Source organism: Indicator indicator, chromosome 20 (genome assembly GCF_027791375.1).
Source record: "Indicator indicator isolate 239-I01 chromosome 20, UM_Iind_1.1, whole genome shotgun sequence".
Taxonomy (NCBI): Eukaryota; Metazoa; Chordata; class Aves; order Piciformes; family Indicatoridae; genus Indicator; species Indicator indicator.
Window position 1 is genome coordinate 3467708 of NC_072029.1, and position 20177 is coordinate 3487884.

General features: G+C 43.8%; 1 protein-coding gene across 1 annotated transcript in view; it reads right to left on the reverse strand.

The window, feature by feature from the left end:
• Positions 1 to 20177, reverse strand: part of VIPR1 (vasoactive intestinal peptide receptor 1) — a 98904-nt gene that overhangs the window by 56037 nt on the left and 22690 nt on the right. The window contains exon 2 of the mRNA XM_054389955.1: positions 1810 to 1906. Within this exon, the coding sequence (XP_054245930.1) occupies positions 1810 to 1906 (97 nt within the window). The remainder of the gene's footprint in view (positions 1 to 1809; positions 1907 to 20177) is intronic.

Genomic DNA, 20177 nt, shown 5'->3' on the forward strand with positions numbered 1-20177 from the left:
TCTTTCTTTCTTTCTTTCTTTCTTTCTTTCTTTCTTTCTTTCTTTCTTTTCTTTCTTTCTTTCTTTCTTTCTTTCTTTCTTTCTTTCTTTCTTTCTTTCTTTCTTTCTTTCTTTCTTTCTTTCTTTCTCTTTCTTTCTTTCTTTCTTTCTTTCTTTCTTTCTTTCTTTCTTTCTCTTTCTTTCTTTCTTTCTTTCTTTCTTTCTTTCTTTCTTTCTTTCTTTCTTTCTTTCTTTCTTTTTCTTTCTTTCTTTCATCTTTCTTTCTTTCATCTTTCTTTCTTTCTTTCATCTTTCTTTCTGTCTTTCTTTCTTTCTTTCTTTCTTTCTGTCTTTCTTTGCAATCTTTGTTGATTGCAAGGGCAGCCATGAGTGTCGAGATAGGACTCAGGTATTGAACTCTTAATCAGGTGTCAGCTGCTTTCCACACAGTTTGCCTTATAAAAGTTGGTTGAACACATGCTGCCTCCCTACACACACTGATGTCATCAATGACCATTTGTACCCAAGACTTATACAGCTGACATCTGATGTTAACTCAGGAGTAGGAGGTATCGTCTCCATGGACAAAAAAAAAAATCCATTTCATAGTGTTCACAACTGCAGTTTCTAAATCAGTTTAATGACTATGGGTAGTGCCTGGTGGAAATGCAGAATTATCCCTGTCCAATATTTCAGCAATCCAATTAGATTTTTATATTCCAAATAGATTTTTATACACTTGCTGGTGCCTGTGCATGAAGAGCTTGCAACATGACCAAGTGTGTTTATATATCTGAATGAGGAAAATTGTTTCAACAGTTTAATTCAGCGAAAATAAAAAAATAAAAATTAAAAAAGGGGGAAAAAACAGAGAAAATTCTGGTTTGGATTAAACCTTGCAATAAGAAAAACCATTTTGAAAACAACAACAACAAAATAATCAGAACATCAAGTATTTATTCTTCTATTTTGAACTGTACTTAATTGAATTTATTTCAATATCCATGAAAATGAAATGAAGCATTTAGCTGAATTTCAGATGACTGTTTCTAACTGTCCTGATTTTTCCCTTTCCTGGATTCCAGGAAAACATTTCTTCAAATGGTTCCATGTAACTGTTCAGGGACACTTGAAACAGATTCTGAATCAAACCAAACCATATCTTAGTAGATAAAAGCAGGGGCCAAAAGCCATCCTTGTACTCAGTAAAGTTCCTCCAGGGATCAGCTTGACACTCAGTAAAGTTCCTCCAGGGATCAGCTTGACCCCAGGATGCACTTCTGTCATTAAGCAGCATTGTGCAAAACAGTCCTTCAGTCTGCAGCCTAACTGTGAGCACTGCCAAGGGAGAGAAGATGAGAAGACATCTTCCACTTTTTCTTCTTTCAGAAGGCTGGATGCAAACATCAGGCATGGTATGTATCTCCTCACTGCTTCCCCCAGCAACATGATCCCTTGTTTTTCTGAAGCCTGACAGCTTACCACTGGTTCCTACACCACCTTTACTCACAAAACCAGGACCTGTAACTTGAGAGACACTTGAAGGGAGAGAGGTCCAACTTAATGGCTTCGACAGCACTGCTGTAGGATGGGATGGGACAACACCAAAGCCAAAATCTTTCTTTCTCTACCACATAGATCTCTACAATTGAAGACCGAGATTGGGTGGCTGTGTCAAGATTTCCTAAGCTCTTTGCAGCCTCCCTGGAACCTTCTCTTCTCCAGGCCAAACAACCCCAGCTCTCTCAGCTCTTCCTCACAGCAGAGGTGTTAGCCCTCTGGACATTTTTGTAGCCCTAATGATGGCAAGAGAAGAGAGCATGCCCATACCTGAAGTTTGGTTATCCCCAATGAGATCTGCAAAGCACTGGCTTCGTTCCTCTTCAATCTCCTGCATGATGATACACTCGGGGCGTGTGCTGGATGCCTGCAGAAAGGGCAGAGCAAAAGAGTGAGTAAAGCTCATTTATGCTCAGGGATGCTTCCTGATCACCTGAGTTCTCCTAGGCCACTAGACAACAGGAGATATACAGCCAGCCTCACTTTGTGTTTGCTTCAGAGAAAGCAGTACAAACCACAGCCTGCTGAAAAAAACCCCAGTATTTCCCTCCATGCCTTCCTTAAGATAAAAAACCCAACAAACAACCTTTTTTTTTTTTTAAAGATGATGAGGAGGAATTCTGCTTCTTTATGCCTTGGGAGCCCTGACTGACTAAGCTCACACCACCAGCTATCTAGGGCAGGAAGGTGGCAGTTTCAATATTCATGCCAGGAGCGGTGGGATCTGTGCTTACATGGTTTATTCCACTCTCACGTGGCCTGCCTCCTAGCCTATGCTAATTCAAAGCAAAACAAGACCCAAATCAAATAAGAAGGAAATCTCTGATGCAGATTAAGAGATCAAGGAGGTAAAAAAGCAGGCAATTCCCAATGGCAAGACTCTTTCTCCCCAAGTGGTTTCTCCTCAGTCAGACCTAATTATGTTGTGTCTGTAATACAACAATGGCTATAAACGTGCAGGTAATTAATTGTGAACTCCTTACAACATGAAATTCATGAGCTGCCTCATCATAAAATGCTCAACATGACAATTTGAAGTCCAAAAAAGGAGCCAGGAGCTGGACATTGGGTCACATAACACAGTGTCCCCTTGCCACTGACTGCTCTCAAGTTAGAGGGAACTTTGCTGCTTCACTGCAAAGTTCATTGCATCATTGCAAGCAGAGACTGAGGTCCCACTATGCACAGGGCTGCACAAAATCTCATCTCACAGGATCACAGGATGTTAAGGGTTGGAAGGGACCTCAGGAGATCATAGAGTCTAACCCCCCTGCCAGAGGAGGACCACAGAATCTATCACAGGTCACACAGGAATACATCCAGATGGGTCTTGAAAGTCTCCAGAGAAGGAGACTCCACAACCTGTCTGGGCAGCCTGTTCCAGTGCTCTGTGACCTTCACAGTGAAGAAGTTCCTCCTCATGTTGAGGTGGAACCTCCTGTGCTGTAGGTTATATCCATTGCCCCTTGTCCTATCCCAGGGTGCAAGTGAGCAGAGCCTGTCCCCTCTCTCTTGAACTCCAGCCCTCAGATATTTATAAACATTTATTAAATCCCCTATTAAATCTTCTCTTCTCCAGACTAAAAAGCCTCAGGGCCCTCAGCCTCTCCTCATAGCCCTCCATTGGACTCTCTCCAGCAGACCTGTGTCCCTCTTGAACTGGGGAGCACAAAGCCAGATGCAATATTCCAGGTGAGGTCTCAGCAGGGCACAGCAGAGGGGAAGGAGAGATGGAAAAAGACATTCAGCAGGGATAAATCTATTGAGAAGCTCAGCTGCAAAGAAATGCCGAGAGGGGAGTGATGTGAAGAGAGCAGAAGTCTTGGCTTGAGTTTACACCATCACTGTTGTAAGAATACATTGATTCAGTGTCCACTCTTAATGGGTTTTGGGGGAAAAAAACCCCACATATATTCATCAGAATTAATCAGAGGAAGTTAAAAACCACAAAGATCTTTTAACCACAGAATCACCCAGGTTGGAAAAGACCTCAGAGATCATCAAGTCCAACCTATTACCTAATACCTAACACCTCCTGACAACTAAACCATGGCTCCAAGTGCCACATCCAAGCTTTTTCTGAACACCTCCAGGGATGGTGACTCCACCACCTCCCTGGGCAGCACATCCCATGGCCAATTACTCTCTCTGTGAAGAACTTTCTCCTTACCTCCAGCCTAAACTTCCCCTGGCACAGCTTGAGACTATGTCCTCTTGTTCTGGTGCTGGTTGCCTGGGAGAAGAGACCAACCCCCTCCTGGCTACAACCTCCCTTCAGGTAGTTGTAGACAGCAATGAGGTCTGCCCTGAGCCTCCTCTTCTCCAGGCTAAACACCCCCAGCTCCCTCAACCTCTCCTCATAGGGCTGTGCTCCAGACCCCTCCCCAGCCTCATTGCCCTCCTCTGGACATGTTCAAGTATCTCAATGTCCCTCTTAAATTGAGGAGCCCAGAACTGGACACAGAACTCAAGGTGTGGTCTAACCAGTGATGAGTACATTCCAAAATGTGTGAGTTCTTCCTCTAGCCATGAATTCACCAGACAAGGCCCAGAAATCCTTCAAAGGAACAATTATTTGATGCAAATTGCCCTTTGGATCAAAATGCTGCAGTAATTTAGCACATTACATTTATTCTCACCACTTCTTATTAATCTAACCTGCTCTTTTTCCCTTGTTTCACCCCATGTTTTGTTCAGACTGTAATTTCCTTTAGGTTGGGAATGGGCTTTGATTAGCAGTGTATAAACAATTAATTATCTGCTTTTCTAGTCAAATTAAAAATAATAATCATAAAAAAACCCATACAAACCCAAACCAAACAAACACAAGAAGGGTAGGGATTTATCTGTAGTTGTCTTGGTACTCAAATATTTATTTTTCCCAAAAGGAAACAGATCTGTAAAAATTTTATCTTGGTTCATGTAAAATACCATAGATTCACTTTTTCTTTGATTGATAGTGCTTATTATCTTTTTATACTTTAACCTTAAAAAGAGTGAGGGGAAAGCATGAGAGATTTGCAGAAACACCTACTGCAAAAATCAAGATTAACATGTTTTCAAAATATTCTGACTTCTTCCAAGGGAAGTTTTAACTCTCTGGACTTAAACCATTGCCAAATTAATCTCACATCTATAAATAACTCAAGTTTTCACTTTATAAATGAATTCATACAGCTCTAACTTTGATCAGGGCTGGCAAAGTGCTGTGTACATCTACAACACATTTTAATTTTTTTTCCTATTTTTTTTTAATGCAATACATTTTCTACCAACCCCATCAGCAAGTTCTTCACTGCTGCATCTTCCCTTCCCTAAAAATACCTGAGTTGGTTGATTGCGTATTTCCCTCAACAGCTCGATATTTACTTTAGAGTAAATGTTTCATCACCTTTCAAAGCAAAAATGAGGCCAATTCATTCTGAAATTCATTCTGTAGCATTCTGAAAAAGGGACTCCTGATAGATTCAGGTAAATTTCATTATAGATCTGATTCAAAAACTCTTTTTTTTTTTCCATCCAGTCCAAAAGCTAATCTATATTATGCAAACCACTGGAAAAATCTAAAGCACCAAAATAGAGGTGATTTTGGCTTTTGTAGGGCTGGTGCTGACTTGGTGAGAGCTTTTGAGAAAGATGGGTGGCTCCATGGACTGAATGAGTATTTAGATGCCTGGTTCCCACTGATTCCAAGCAGAGTCAGACACTAGAGGTGGGATCTAGTCTCCTGAAGAGAGATATGTAGCCTCAGCTGAGATGTGCTAGGGGATGTCTGCTGGCCAACAGCTTTCAATCCAGGGGCCACAGGCTCATGTACATACTGCCTTAGATATGCCAACCTCAAACCAGCCACCTCATGCATACAGAGGGATCTGGACAGTATCAGTGGGATGAAGTTCAACAAGGCCAAGTACTAGGTCCTGCACTTGGGTCACAACCACCCCATGAATGCTTTTTAGACAGCTTGGTAAAAATTCATTTTACTTCTTCTCCCTGTTTTTTTTTTTTTTTCCCTGTGCTGTTTTGTTCTGTTTGATTTTTCCTGTGGAAAAGGCAGACTTGTAGGCCTGAGGATTACACTAATCCACATTTTCCCATCCAAAAAAGTGTTGATAAAGGAAAAGCATGGCCAGCTTTGGTTAGCTCACATGAATGGTAATCCAGTTTCCTGGGAAGATCCATTGTGGATGTCCATGCCCATGGCAGGGGGGTTGGAACTATATGATCTTTAAGGTCTCTTCCAACACAAACCATTCTGTGAGTCTATGAAACTCAGTAAACCCTCCTCCACTAAGCCCTCCTTCCATGCTCAGGGTACCACTGTGAAACTGTGGCAGGTTTGTCAGAATCATGTTTTCCTGCACACACTCTGAAGCCCTAAGCAGAAAGACGAAGGGAGTGGTTTTCTGGATGTGATTTCCTGCAGCTCTGAATTCTGCAGCAACTCTTAAGTGGAATTATCCCCAAAGTCTTTATTAATGAGAGTTTTCCTTCCTCGCCAGATCCCAACAATTGTTGGAGGATTACTGCACAGTCTGCTGCTGCAAGGAAAGCCATTGTGCACATTCTTTAATTAAATACACTTCAAAGGATTGTCACAGACTGAAGGAGTCACAGAAATGTTGGGTCTCATCGATGCTGTCTTTCATTAACAGGGCCAGGCTAACCAACAGCCAGCTCCTTTGCTCCCATGGCAACCACTCAAAGGCAGGTAGCAGTCACAGTGAAGTCACAGCTGTAGGTGAGCAGGATTATGAACCCACAAGAAGTGATCTGAGCCTCAATATTTCCATTTCTCCTGATCCCAAAGTGTTCCTGGGCTTACCTGGAGCTCACAGTTCAAGGACAACAAAGCTGGTGGAGGGTCTGGAGGACAAGTCTTATGAGGAGTGGCTGAGGAACTTGGGATTGTTCAGCCTGGAGAAAAGAAGGCTCAGGAGAGACTTTCTTGCTCTCTGCAATTGTCTGTCTGAAAGGTGACTGGAACCAGGTGGGGGGTGTCAGTCTCTTCTCCCAAGCAGCAAGCAATAAGACAAGATGAAATGGCCTCAAGTTGGGCCAGGGGAGATTTAGACTGGACACTAGAAGAAAATTTTTCACCAAAAGGGTTGGCAAGCCCTGGAACAGGCAGCTGAGGGAAGGTGCAGAGTCCCCATCCTGGGAAGTATGTAAAAGATGTGTATGGAGTCTCTAGCAGAGGATGGGGACTATGTGATGACAGTGGTAAGGAAGTAAGTGGTAGGATTTGGAGTTAAACAAGGAATGAGTAGAAATAAAAACACCTATGGAAGATGAAATCACACCCCTCACCTATCTCTGTTCAAATCCCAGAGCTTGCACAGTAGTGACACATGAGTACACTTCTAGTTACCCAAATGGCAAAGTTTTATACTATTCCTACCTTCCCATATCTTCTGTGAAGGAGATAACACCACAAGACAAGAGAATCATTTGTCTTCCTACAGTTTCTATAATGACTTCAGTCAGAGCTGTAGATGGAGGTGGAGGATAGAACAGGAAATGAGAGATTTTAGCAAGCAGGTCTTGTTTCAAGCCTCAGTAGCATAACCTGAAGGATCTCCTTCTGGCTAGCTGCTCACCATTAATTTCAGTCCAGGGGCTTTTATTTGTGCTCATTATTTGTAAGAACACAGGACTGAGGAAACTTCTTGCACAGTAACTTTGTATTTGATTTCTTCCATAACTCCATTCAGCTCCACCTTCAAACTAGATTTTAATCTTTTCAATTTTGGCCTGCTGAACATCCTCAGAGAAATATAGTTTTAATCCTAAAACCCCTCAGAGTGAGCCCCCAAAAAAACCCCACTGTGTACAAGTGCAAGAATGAGCAAAGAGAATGGACCAAAGGAAGACACCACAAAGGACTTTTCTTTGTAACGATGGGCAGCACAATTTCCAACAGTAACTCTGTCAAAACTTCAAAATGCCAAAAGCTCTGATGGTCTTGAGAAAAAAAAAAAAAACAAAACCAAGAAAAGTATTCATGTAATATGATAATTATTTGCTCTTCTAAAGGACCTTTGTCTAAGGATCCAAAATCATGTTGCAGTATGTGCTGGCAGCATGGGGAAGTAAATACCAGACACCGGTTGTGGTGGGTTGAAACTACCACACCAGTTAGCATAGACTGAAACTGGGAGATAAGACCAAGTTCAAAATATACCAAAACACCCTGTGTGGCCCTTGTAGGATCAATAAAGTACTTGCAAAACCACTGTTTTTCAATGAGAGGCAAACCATATTCTGCTGTGACCTCTGCTCACGTTGTACATACACCCCTCTGCAAGCAGCCAGCAGGCAGGGAAGGGACTCAGAGTAGCAGCATGTGTCCCGAGGAGACTTCTCCAAATAAAAGAGGTCCAGGCAGATACCCAAGTATCCTGACTCTCAATTTGCTGTTCAAACCACTCCAGTGAATGCTTCTGCCAGATATAATCATGCCAATAACAGATCCATCCTTTGACAGGGAAAGCAGATGTTTTTTTTCAGCCCATCTAAGCAGCCCCTGTTAAACAAAGGCAACTTGGCCAAATCAGTCCAGCAGCTTGGAGGCACGGAGACTTCATTTAGTCTGATTGTCCCCTTTCTGTGTGAGGGGTTGGAAGAGCAAGGAAACATGTGCAGAGTGTTTTGCAAAGAGCTTGGAGAACCAGAAGGAAAGGGAGGCTGAGCAGCTGTGTTGCTTAACTCCTCAGTGCCAAGCTTGTATACTCCTCTCTTGGAAAGCAGGGCTGAATCCGGGTCTGAAGGAAGAAGTGACAACCTGGCACTGGAGCAATGGCACACAGCATTTAAAAAGAGAGGCAGCACTGGAGTAAATTCCTACAACTGAGTAGGAGACAGCTCTGATGGCTGGGTAAGCACATTTAGCTCCTTCTTTGGATTACCATCTGGAGGAGGTTAAATAGGAGTTTCCTTTCCAAGAAGCTCAGCTGAAGGATTCGAATTGAAGAGATTGCAGAAATACAGACGTGCTGCAACGCTGAGATCAGTGGTGTTTAGATCTGCAGCTCAGAGTGAAGAGCAAAGTGTTGTAATACCCATCTTAGGGCTGAGAAAAAGTAAGCAAGGAACAATAGTGATGATCCCAAGAGTACACAGGGGCAGCAAAGGAAGGAAGCCAATGGGTTCCACTATCTGACTTTTGCAGAAATTGGAGGGCAGCAAAGTAGCTTGTTGCCAGAACTACTAGTCATGGACTGCTTTTAATTTCCTTTTACCTTCAGGTCTAAGGAGCAAAGCTTGGTTGAGGAAAATTCTGTTTCTTTTCTTAAACACTGTTCAGAAATTTCACTACAAAACCGATCAAACCTTCTGCAGGAAATTCACCCCCTGAGCTTCTGCTGCCAATTACAGGAACAGCAAAAATCCAAAGGAAATGCAGACCCAGAACTGCTTGACCTCCAGGACTCAGAAACATGGGCAAAAAGTATGGGTCTATAATGTAAATATCTGCATCTGTCTACCTCACATTGATCATCCTTCCTTACCTGAAGAGAGAAGCTAGGTCAGGGAAAAAGTCACTTCAATCTAAGGGAACCATCTAAAACAGATTTGGGGGAACTTGCCCTAAGCTGCCTTAGGCAACTGTCTGAGGGGTGGATGTGTGCACTGCAACTACCTAAAAATAAATTAGATAATCCCCAAGACCTCAGCTTACATCTAAATGGAAAGATTCCTCTCTAGTCAGCCCCATCCTTCCTCAGCATACTCCAAGAGCAGGTGTGAGATGGTACTTGGCAGGCTCCCTACAGAGAAGTTGAGTGAAGGACTAATAAGTGCTCTAATCTGTTTACAGGTTGTCTTGTTTACAAGATACACCAGCTTGGCAATGCTGTTGTTCAAAAAGGTACTAGGCTTCAGGAGGATGTGCAGGTAACCTGCTAAAACTCTCCTGAATTGTTGTTCAACCAGCACTGAATCATCTCCTGAGCAGCCACCTCTTGACTGCCAGAAGAAATGGTCTCTAATTCAACTGCAGCCCAGAAGGGACTAGAAATCCCTGAGCAGATGTCTCAGCAAACCCTGTGAGTTGCTTGTGCTCATTCCAGTTCTATCAGTTCTGGGCCAGACCAGATCCTAACTCCTGACAAAGTCTCCACCTAGCCAGCTCTCATTCTTGCCCTGGGCAACCACAGAAGGCCCTTGCTCAGTCCTGTCTGCTCTCCACTGCATCCCCAGTTCACTCCAGCCGTGGCACCAGTCTTGTTTTCCTCCTGAAACCAACCCAGATGTTACCAGTCACCAAGTCAGCCATCCACAATATTGAAGATTTGGACTGAACTCAGATCTGCTCAGATGGCCCCAGAAAGCTGCAAGGCTTTGAGTGGGGCATAAAGCAGAAGGGGATCCCAAATACAGAGCAATAGAGACTGGCACTTTGAGTCCATGGGCATGCAAGTGGGCAGTTCAGTGTAAAGGCTGTGACCAAAGGAAGAGCATTATTGAAACCACCATGAAGTCACTGTGGGTCCTTCCCTGCCCTTCGTGTTCTCAGTCATCCCTAGAGTTCCCACACTGCCTGGGAGCTGTGTACACACACTGTGTACACAAACCCTCCAGCAAACAACACCCTACACATCTCCTGCAAGGCTGACTACTGGGTGTTTGCAGCCAGGCAGCTGGATAAAGCAGGCTGGATGTTCTCTAGTTCTCAGAAACCAGTGGTCTGGTTTGAGGAACCAGAGCTTTGGTTAGCAACATGGGCAGCAGCTCCTTTTGACTTGTAGGGGCACTGACAGCTCTGCAAATGTCTGGAAATCCAAAGAAAGCTCTGCAAATGTCTGGAAATCCAAAGTTACTGCCCCATCAGTAGAGCAAGGGCTGGAGTGACAGACACCCTGCTGGCCCACTATTCATGGTGGAAACATCATAGCTGCACTAAGCAGCAACTTCACCTGAAGCTCTGGAGAGGTCATGTTTCCCATGCACAGCTTCTCATTGCAAACTCAGGTTTTCTTTTCTTTCTTTTTTTCTTTTTCGTGCACTCAGGCAAGGATGTGAACAGTGAAGTGACAGCATTACAGAGCAGTCCAGCAGTCAGTGTCCCTGGCATAGCTTTCTTAGAGCAGGCTCTCTGCAGCTCAGTGGCAGCTAGCAACGTGGAGGAAGAGATTGTTCAGCATGTACTGGGTGCCCTCTCCTTGCTTTAGAATAGAAGCCTCATATCTCCAACTAAAGAGGCAAAACTAGACACATTCAGCATTTGGAGTACTTGGTGCTTGAACCTTCCTGAGCTCACCCAACAGTAAATGACTTTAGAACATGGATCCTCCAACTTTGTGGTTCATCAGACATAAGAAAATATAAATTGGGTCAGTACCACTTCCCCAAGAACAAGTAGGAGGAGATGTTCTTAGTGACAAGGTTTAGTGGTGGACTTGGCAGTGCTGGGAGAATGGTTGGACTTAAAGGTCTTTTCCAATCTAAGCTTTTCTATGATTCTATAAGATAAAGGAAAAAAGAAACATAGAAAACATAAGGAAAACCATCTGCATGTAACAATGATCATAGAATCATAGAATCATAGACTCATAGAATCAAGAAGGCTGGAAGAGACCTCAAGGATCATCGAGTCCAACCTGTCACCCTACACCTCATGCCTATCTAAACCATGGCACCAAGTGCCACGTCCAATCCCCTCTTGAACACCTCCAGGGATGGTGACTCCACCACCTCCCTGGGCAGCCCATTCCAATGGCCAACCACTCTCTCTGTGAAGAACTTTCTCCTCACCTCCAGCCTAAACCTCTCCTGGTGCAGCTTGAGACTGTGTCCTCTTGTTCTGCTGCTGGTTGCCTGGGAGAAGAGACCAAACCCCTCCTGGCTACAACCTCCCTTCAGGTAGTTGTAGACAGCAATGAGGTCTCCCCTGAGCCTCCTCTTCTCCAGGCTAAACACCCCCAGCTCCCTCAGCCTCTCCTCATAGGGCTTGTGCTCAAGGCCTCTCCCCAGCCTCGTTGCCCTTCTCTGGACATGCTCCAGCAATTCAACATCTTTCCTAAACTGAGGGGCCCAGAACTGGACACAGTACTCAAGGTGTGGCCTAACCAGTGCTGTGTACAGGGGTACAATGACCTCCCTGCTCCTGCTGGCCACACTATGCCTGATGCAGGCCAGGATGCCATTGGCTCTCTTGGCCACCTGGGCACACTGCTGGCTCATGTTCAGGTGCCTGTCAACCAGTACCCCCAGGTCCCTTTCTGCCTGGCTGCTCTCCACAATTCCTACACCACTTCCCATTCTAAAAAAGTGCCCCTAACAAGGCTTGTTTGTGCCACTAGTCAAAGCTTTCTATCAAAATCCAGGTACCTGCCTTCAACAGTCTATAAATGCACCTCATTTCAAAGAGTTCACTTCAAAAGACCTGATTACCTCCAAGGGAGAGTGCAAAACCCAAAGATGTTGGCACAAGGTGAGTTTGGATAATTCAGAGATCAGAAGAAACAAATCTTCCCTCTTGCAAATGAAGCAGAAGTGATTCAGACAAGAAGGCTCTGGGTGAGGATGTTACTTGTGGATTTATAAAATGTCCTTTACAAAGCATTGGGAGCTCTCTATAGAAAGATTCTTCACAGACAGTCTGCCAGCAAGAAGAGCCTACTGGGATGAGCTCCCAATCTAGGCTGTGTTTCAGAACAAAGGATAACCTCAAGTCTTAATAATGAGGGAGTCAAGAGTATCCTGGTGATTTGGACCACCCCAAGCACAAGAGCTACCATCTTCAGCAAATGAGGACAGGGACATCCTTCCATTCTTTGACTGAGGATGGGAAGAGGCAAAAAACCCAAGACACTTGCTGAAATGTATGAGAGGGAGAGCAACATTAGGACAAAACAGGAAGCATTGCTGCCATGGAGAAGAGTCACAGAAAGAGGGGAAATCTTACAGAGATCATTACCTAGGAGTGCAGGATGGATACAGCCTTGACTTATCGGCATAGAACATTCTGGAGATCACTGCCTGGGTGTCAGAGCTCTCCTACATGAAAGCTTTGCATTCAGGCATTGTTTTTGATAGCCCTCACTGTGCCCAAAGGCACAGAGACCACAGCATGTCTGAGCAACTGATGCAAAGGAAGATATTTTCAACAGGATTTAGTAAGGTGAGTAAAGATGGAGAATTTAGGAGGGACTTATGTGTCTGGAGAGGACAATAAACAAACGCTGAAACTCTCAGCACTGACCCTGCACAGTTCTGAGTGGTCAGTATAAAACATGGGAATGATTCAAAACAAGGTTCAAGTCTTCCTAGCTGAAAGGGACTTAAAGCCATAGACTAAACAAGAAGAGCCTTAGACACACAGAGCAGTTTAACAAATGTGACACGACATACACTCACACACAGCTTGAACCAGGCATGCATGTAACATCCACCTGAAGATGGCATTGATAGCCAGAACTAACTTCCCTGGCAGCCCCAACCACTTTCCTCTTAAAAAGGCTCTAAACAGACTCAAGATTCTACAACGTGTCAGGGCTGCACCTCAACCACCACCACTTCTGCTGAGTACACAGCTGAGTGTCAAGCTGGACAGATGACCATAGTGAGGAAGGATCAGATGTTAGAAACAGCTGCATCACAAATCAAAGCAACCTGCCAGCAAGTTCCATGTTTTGAACATAGAAACATTAAGGATGGAAAAGATATCTAAGATCAAGCCTAACATGGAGAGGTTTGGCCAGAAAAGTCTACCACTGGGCTTTAAGGAAGCAAGGATCTCACACTGTCATTTCCTTCAAAGCCTCACCATCCCAGCTCACCTGTTAGCTAGAGCTTTGCTTCTCACTGCTCCCTGAAGCAAAGTCAACTTGCAGTTGCCTTCCCCTGTGCAAGCAGATTGTGATGAACCAGCTGTTCAGACAGATAATTAATTCTGCTTCATCACCCTGAGCCTTTTCTTCTGTCATTCCCTACCTGCTAACACCACAGATGGGGGAGAAGCTTAGAGAAAAGATGCTTCTGCTTTGGTTACATGGAAGGGAAAATATAACAGCCACAGAAGACACAGAAAATGAATGCTTCTAAACCTACATTTTAGTGGTACTCCACCAGCAGACCACTCTCAGGTGATGCCACTGGCTGCAGTGCTCAAAAGGTTCAACAGAAATATTATCTCTAGGCTCTTTAGACAAGATGGAGAAATCAAGGTAGAAAGCTCAAGATCAAACTCAGCAAGTTAGCAGCTAAAAACCTCCAAACAATAGAAAACAATCCCCCCAAAAAAATCCAACCTTAAAAAAAAAAAACAAAAGCCAACCAAACCTAACCCAAAAGCTTCAGGCCTGGTTGCCTCCCCAAACTCCTTCCTAATACCAAAGAGAGATGAAAAGAGTCACAACCTCCCCCTGCTACCAGCATTTGCATGTATCTAAGACATTTCCATATACCATTGTCTGCAGATGTCCACCAGAGCCAGAGATCCCCTGGTTTCTATGAAATATTGAAATGTTCTCGTCAAAATACTCTGGGTCAGCCAGTGAAAAGCCAACAGAGAGAAAGAGAATTCACTCTGGGAAAAAAGAATGGGAAAAGAATTGGCCCTTGTTCCATGGGAACAAGAGAAAGACTTTAAATCTCATTTGAGGAATATTGGATATGAGAAAAACATTAGACTAGATAATTACAGCATCACAGGATCCCAGGGGGCTGGAAGGGACCTCTGGGGATCAGCTAGGCCAACACACCCTGCTACAGCAGGGTCAGTCCCAGAAGGCTGCTTGCATCTAAGCAGGTTTGGAATCTCTCCAGAGGAGACTCTACAACCTCTCTGGGCAGCCTGCTCCAGGGCTCCAGTACCTTCACAGGAAAGAAGTTTCTCCTCATGTTCAGGTTCAAGAACCTCCTGGGTTCCAGTTTGTGCCCACTGCCATTTGTCCTGTCACTGGGCACCACTGAAAAGAGTCGTCTTGCTCCCCACCCTTTAGAAATTGATAACCATTGATCAGATCCCCTCTCAGGCTGCTCTTCTCCAGACTAAACAGCCCCTGGCCTTTCAGCCTTTCCTCCTCACAGAGATGCTCCAGTTGTCTCAGCATCTTGGTGGCTTTCCACTGGAATCTCTCCAGTAGTTCCCTGCCTCTCATAAACAGGGGAGCCCAGACACAGGAGTCCCATGTGGCCTTACTAGGGTAAAGCAGAGTGAGGGGAGGAGGAGGACAAAGAGAGAGGAAGATAAAGCCTGTGATGGACATTAGGAATGATCAGAACATCTGGGCAGAGCAGTTGATAATTCTGGTCATTTTCTACAAGGGAAATGATGCTTAGAGTAGTATGAGAATCAGCAAACCTCTGAGCACTGTTAGAACTCTGCTGGTTGCTGTCAAAACCAACTCAGCTAAAGAGGAAAAAAAATCTTTCAACCATATGAATAAAAAGAGAAAAATGGAGGGGGGAGGGGAAGTGAGACTGCTATGCAAAATGCTGAAATTCAAGACAAAATTAAATATAGCCTCTAAAAAAAAAGAAAAAGAAGAGAGAAGTCACATGCAGTCCCACCCCTTCCCCCCACTTCTATTCACTGGCTTCTCCAAAGAATTGGAGGTAAAAATGATAATTTTCCTAATACAAAGTGGAATAGTTGCACATGGTGCAAATGATTTAGCTTGAACAATTGAGAATGACAGCAGGGGCTGGTGCTGTGTGCAGGAAGGCAAACAAGGGTATGGAAACAGTTGTGTATGAGGTGAAAGCCACTCCAAAGAGCACAACATGCTCAGATTGGATGGTGGGAGTGGTACCATCTGGCTGCAAGTCAATAAATATAAAGCTTTTCTTTCTATGTAGGAAGGGAGGGGTGGGGGTGGGGGGTGAAAAAGATGCACACAGCTCCCAGCAAGTTAATCTGAGCATAGAAGTACAGAAGGCTTCAGGACACCACTTGAAGGAAAGAGTAGTTGAAAGGGTGGCAGCAAATGGAGACTTGGACAGAATACACAATGTGGTTTATTGAAAGTAAATTGTGGCAATATAACTGATGGCTTTTTTTGATAAGGTTCCTCAAAGAGGTTTATTTGGGTTTGGTGGTTTGTTTTTTTTTTTTTTTTTTTTTGGAGAGAGGAAAAATCAGTGGATTTAAGCTTTTCTAAGCAGTTAATAGTCTGATGGCATGGCAAAAGGAATGACTGCCTTAGCAATAGATATGGGGATTAATACAACTGGAAGGAAACTAAAGTGTCCAGTGGGGAAACATCAGGTTGGGAGGAAGGCAGAAATACAAAGCCACAGGATCTGCAGTGATATTATTAGTTCTTTACTAGGAGGATGGTGAGACACTGGAACTGGTTGTCTACAGACATGGATGTCTCATCCTGGAAGTGTTTCAGACCAGGCTGTACAAAGCTTTGGGCAAGATGGTCTAGTGGAAGGTGTCCCTGCCCATGGCAGGGTTGTTTATGGTCCCTTCCAACTCAAGACCTTTCATGGTTCTGTTAGTTAGGGATCCATTTCCTTTATTAAAGATGGAATGAAATGCAGTGATAGAACAGGAAAGAGGAAGTGACCAACAAAGAAGGTCCATGAGAATCTCAAACCTCTGCTGGAAACAACAGATCTTTAGGAGTTGGTGGCTAACTGAACTTGACAGGTGCTGGACCACCTAACTCAAAGCTGTCCAAGAGATAGGTAGTAGGCAACAAATTTTTCTCCATGTGGTACCCAGCAAACACCTCTCAATATGAATTGAGAACACTCCTTGGTGATCTCAGTGAGTAGAGTGATGCAAGATCCTTGACTCATGTGCACACATGCTGCAAATAGCCAATGCAGATCTGCCTGCACCTAAAGATTGGGGCAAGGACCCTTGAAAAGGGGCCTCTGGATTAATTATGATTAATCAACTCTTTCCAGTGACCTCCTCTATGCCTTAGCAGGCACTGCTTGTGCAGCAAGGTTTCATCCAGAGCTTGATCTTTTCTGGCTGCTCTCCAAGAGCCCTTGATGCTGTATGCTTGGTCACATCAAATCAAGAGACAGCAATCATATCAGACAGCTGCCCCAGAAACTGCAGTCCTGCAGGTTAGCTACAACAACTCTGGAAAGCCAGGAGGAGGGAAGGGAAAAAAAAAAATGGAGAGAGACAGAAAAAGAAAGATAAGCAGCTAAATGCAACTTTGGTTCTGAGGAAGAAAGTATGAAACCAAGCCAAAAACCATTCTGCTGACTCCCTAAAATTCCTTTAAGTTTGTAAAGTAAATGAGCTGAGAGTCAGTCAGCAGCATGCTGAGCAGCGAGAGCATCAGTGGGGGGAAAAGGGAACATCTACATCCACAGCATTCACATCCAGAAGGGCAAAAGAAGGGAGAAAATCAGCTCTACCTATTGCTTATTCTTTTTTTTTTTTTGTCTTGTGTGCCTTTCAAATGCTGAATATTATATGGGACACCAGAAGAAGCTTCCAGGCTTTTCATTTCACTGAGACTTCAGTTCTCAAATGACCTCAGGAAGTGGGGTTATTTCAGATGACACTCAGCTTTTCCCTGCATGCATAAGGAATCATGTCTCTGCACAAAGCCAGTACAAGGTTCTGAGGGACATAGTTTAGCACCAGACTAGGTAGGTAGATAATTGTTGGACTTGATCTTAAAGGTCTTTCCCAACCAAAATGATTCTATGAATAACAAGAGTGCTCATTTCTTGCTAATGCAGCCTAGAAATCCACTGATACCCTCTCAGTGGTCACAGAGCAACGACCTCTAGCCTCGACGATACAAAGCAGATCCTCTGACAAGCTGAATGCAGGAGCCTGAGCCTCAGAAAAAGCCCCATCCAGTATTAGTGACCCTGGTATTATGCCTCCAGCTAATAACATAATCATGGCCTGATTAATTCTCTCCACTTTCAAGCTGGTGGAAGTGTGTCCAACATACCAGCAAAGTAACTCTGGTGTCAGTTATGTCTCATAGTCATTATTTTAACAACCTGTTCAGTGGTAAATTTGGCCAGAGGAATATCCCACTATTGCTCATTGCAAGGATTCAGCAGAAGCACCTTGGTGAATACAGGAGATCAGGTAATGCCTAGCACTACCTAATCACTGAATTACAGAAACATTGGCTGGAAGGGATTTCTGGAGAGCCCTGCTCTAGCTTTCAGCTTGCAGCTGCACTAGCTGAAAGCTAGACCAGTGCCACAAGTTTTTCTAGCCAAGTCTTAAAAATATCCAAGCATGGAGACTGCACAACTGTTTCTTTGCTGCTGAACCCTTGCAGTGTAGAAATCTGCTTCATTTTTAAGAGCTCTTCAAGTACCTGTGATCTACGAGTCTAACTTTTGAACACAACCTTAGGGACAATATAACTTGAGCTCAAGGAAGAGCCATTCCACCACCTCTCCTACAGCAAAAGGTCATCTGCATAGTTAGATGCCCACTCTTTCAAATAATGAGCAAGAAATTTATAGGGGGAAGCAGTAGCCTTTTTGCAGAGTAAACTGTAAGACACAAACTTCAGTCAAAGAGATTTCCATTGACTTGGAAGCAGCCAGAATTTCACTTGATTTCCAGGGAGCTGGCACAGTGCACATCCTGGCTAACTGACTGAGCAAACATGGAGAACGGCATGATGAGGATGATGCATAAATATCTGCAAAACCTTCTAGTAGCCAAAACAAAACCCCACAGCTAAATTTACAGAGAGAGACAGAAAAACAAGAAGTCTAATCAATCACAAGCAGCAAGTGCCCAAACCATAAGCAGATTTCCTACCAAGGATATCTATTTAATGCAACAAAAAGGCTTAACAAATTCCTGTGACTGAATTCTCTAGTGAGACAAATGAGGATTAGAAGTAAAGCATTGCTTGGGAATGGTTTAACACTGATTGGCATAACTTGCCAGGAAAGTCTTTCAGGATTGTCTCACCAAGTAGAATCATAGAATTGTTTGCTTGCAAGAGACCTTTAAAATCGTGAAGTTCAACACTTCCAGGTCACTACTAAACTGTGTTCCTCAGCACCATATTCACACAGCTTTTAAAATCCCTCCAGGAATGGTAAGCCCACCACTTCCCTAGGCAGCATGTTCCAGCCCTTGACAACCCTTTCCAGTTCATTTGTAATCCATGATATTCCCTCATCTTTTGCCTAAAACAACTTCACAGGTTAGCAATGCCTTGCCTGGTACTTTAACAGCAAACAGTTGAAGACCTTCACCTGCAACCCCCAGCAAACACCATGGTCTTGTTACAGTGTTTATTTAGGATACAACAAAATAAGATGGCACCTGCTAAGCATCCATATGCACAAGGGATGACTAACAATGAGTTATTCACCCAAGGAAGATGGGCACCTTAAAAACCTCTCCAGGAGTTTGCTCCATTCTCTTCATTGCTGCTTTTTCGCTGTTAGTTTTGCTCCCACTTCTTTCTCATGTCACAGTGACTTCTCCATCTCTTCCCAGAGTTTAGTGAACACATTTGTTTCAAGCAATCTAAGGCTGTTTGGTCTTCATTTCAGCCTTTTAAGATTGTACCTTTGCAAGCATCCAAAGGATTTGGCTACATCTACTTTACAACAGATTTTGAATCATATATATAATGATGACAGAGTTATGAAGAACAAAAAATTAAGAGAAAAAAAAAAAAACAAACTCATTGCTTCAAGAAGCTCTGGGTGTATGCAGAGATGAAATTGTACAAGCAGATTTAAACCCTGTTAAAAGTCCCCCTGCAATAGTTCAAGCTGCCAAGCTTCTACACACAAAATGCCTTATAGAGGACATTACCACAAACCCCAGCAACTAAGGACAAACAACAAAAAACAACAACAACAAAAACCCCCAACAGCAACAAAAAACTACAAAACAAAACAAACTAAAACCAACCAACCAACCAAACAAAAAAAAACAACAAAAAAACCCCAAACCAATCAACCAACAACAAAAGAAACCAAAACCAAAACCAAAACCACAAAAAAGAAACCCAAACCCAGCAGTCCCTCTTCCTTCCAAACTTTTCTCTTCAGCAGAAGTCTCTTGGCCACACTACAAACTCCCAGATGTCAGAGGTTTCCCAGAGAAGGCATTCACCACTCAAGCATGGACACACAACAAACCTACGTCCAAGAATTTTCTTAAAACATTAACTGACAAAACCCAGCCAAGTTTTTAAGCTTGCCAGCCAGGTCATATGAACAGGAATATATTCTATAAACATAGATCACAGTCTCACAGTCTCACAGTATATCAGAGGTTGGAAGGGACCTCCAGAGATCATCAGGTCCAACCCCCCTGCCAGAGCAGCATCACTTAGGGTAGTCTGCACAGGAATGCATCCAGGTGGGGTTGGAAAGTCTCCAGAGAAGGAGACTTCACAAACCTCCTGGGCAGCCTGTTCCAGGGCTCTGTCACTCTCACTGTAAAGAAGTTTCTCCTCATGTTGTGATGAAATCTTCTATGTTCAAGTTTGAACCCATTGTTCCTTGGCTTATCACTGTGCACCACCCAAAAGAGCCTGGCCCACTCCTCCTGACCCCCACCCCTCAGCTATTGATAGACATTGATCAGATCCCCTCTCAGCCTTCTCTTCTCCAGACTAAACAGCCCCAGGGCTCTCAGTTTCTCTTCACAGGGGAGATGCTCAAGTCCCCTAAGCATCCTTGTGGCTCTCTGTTGGACTTTCTCC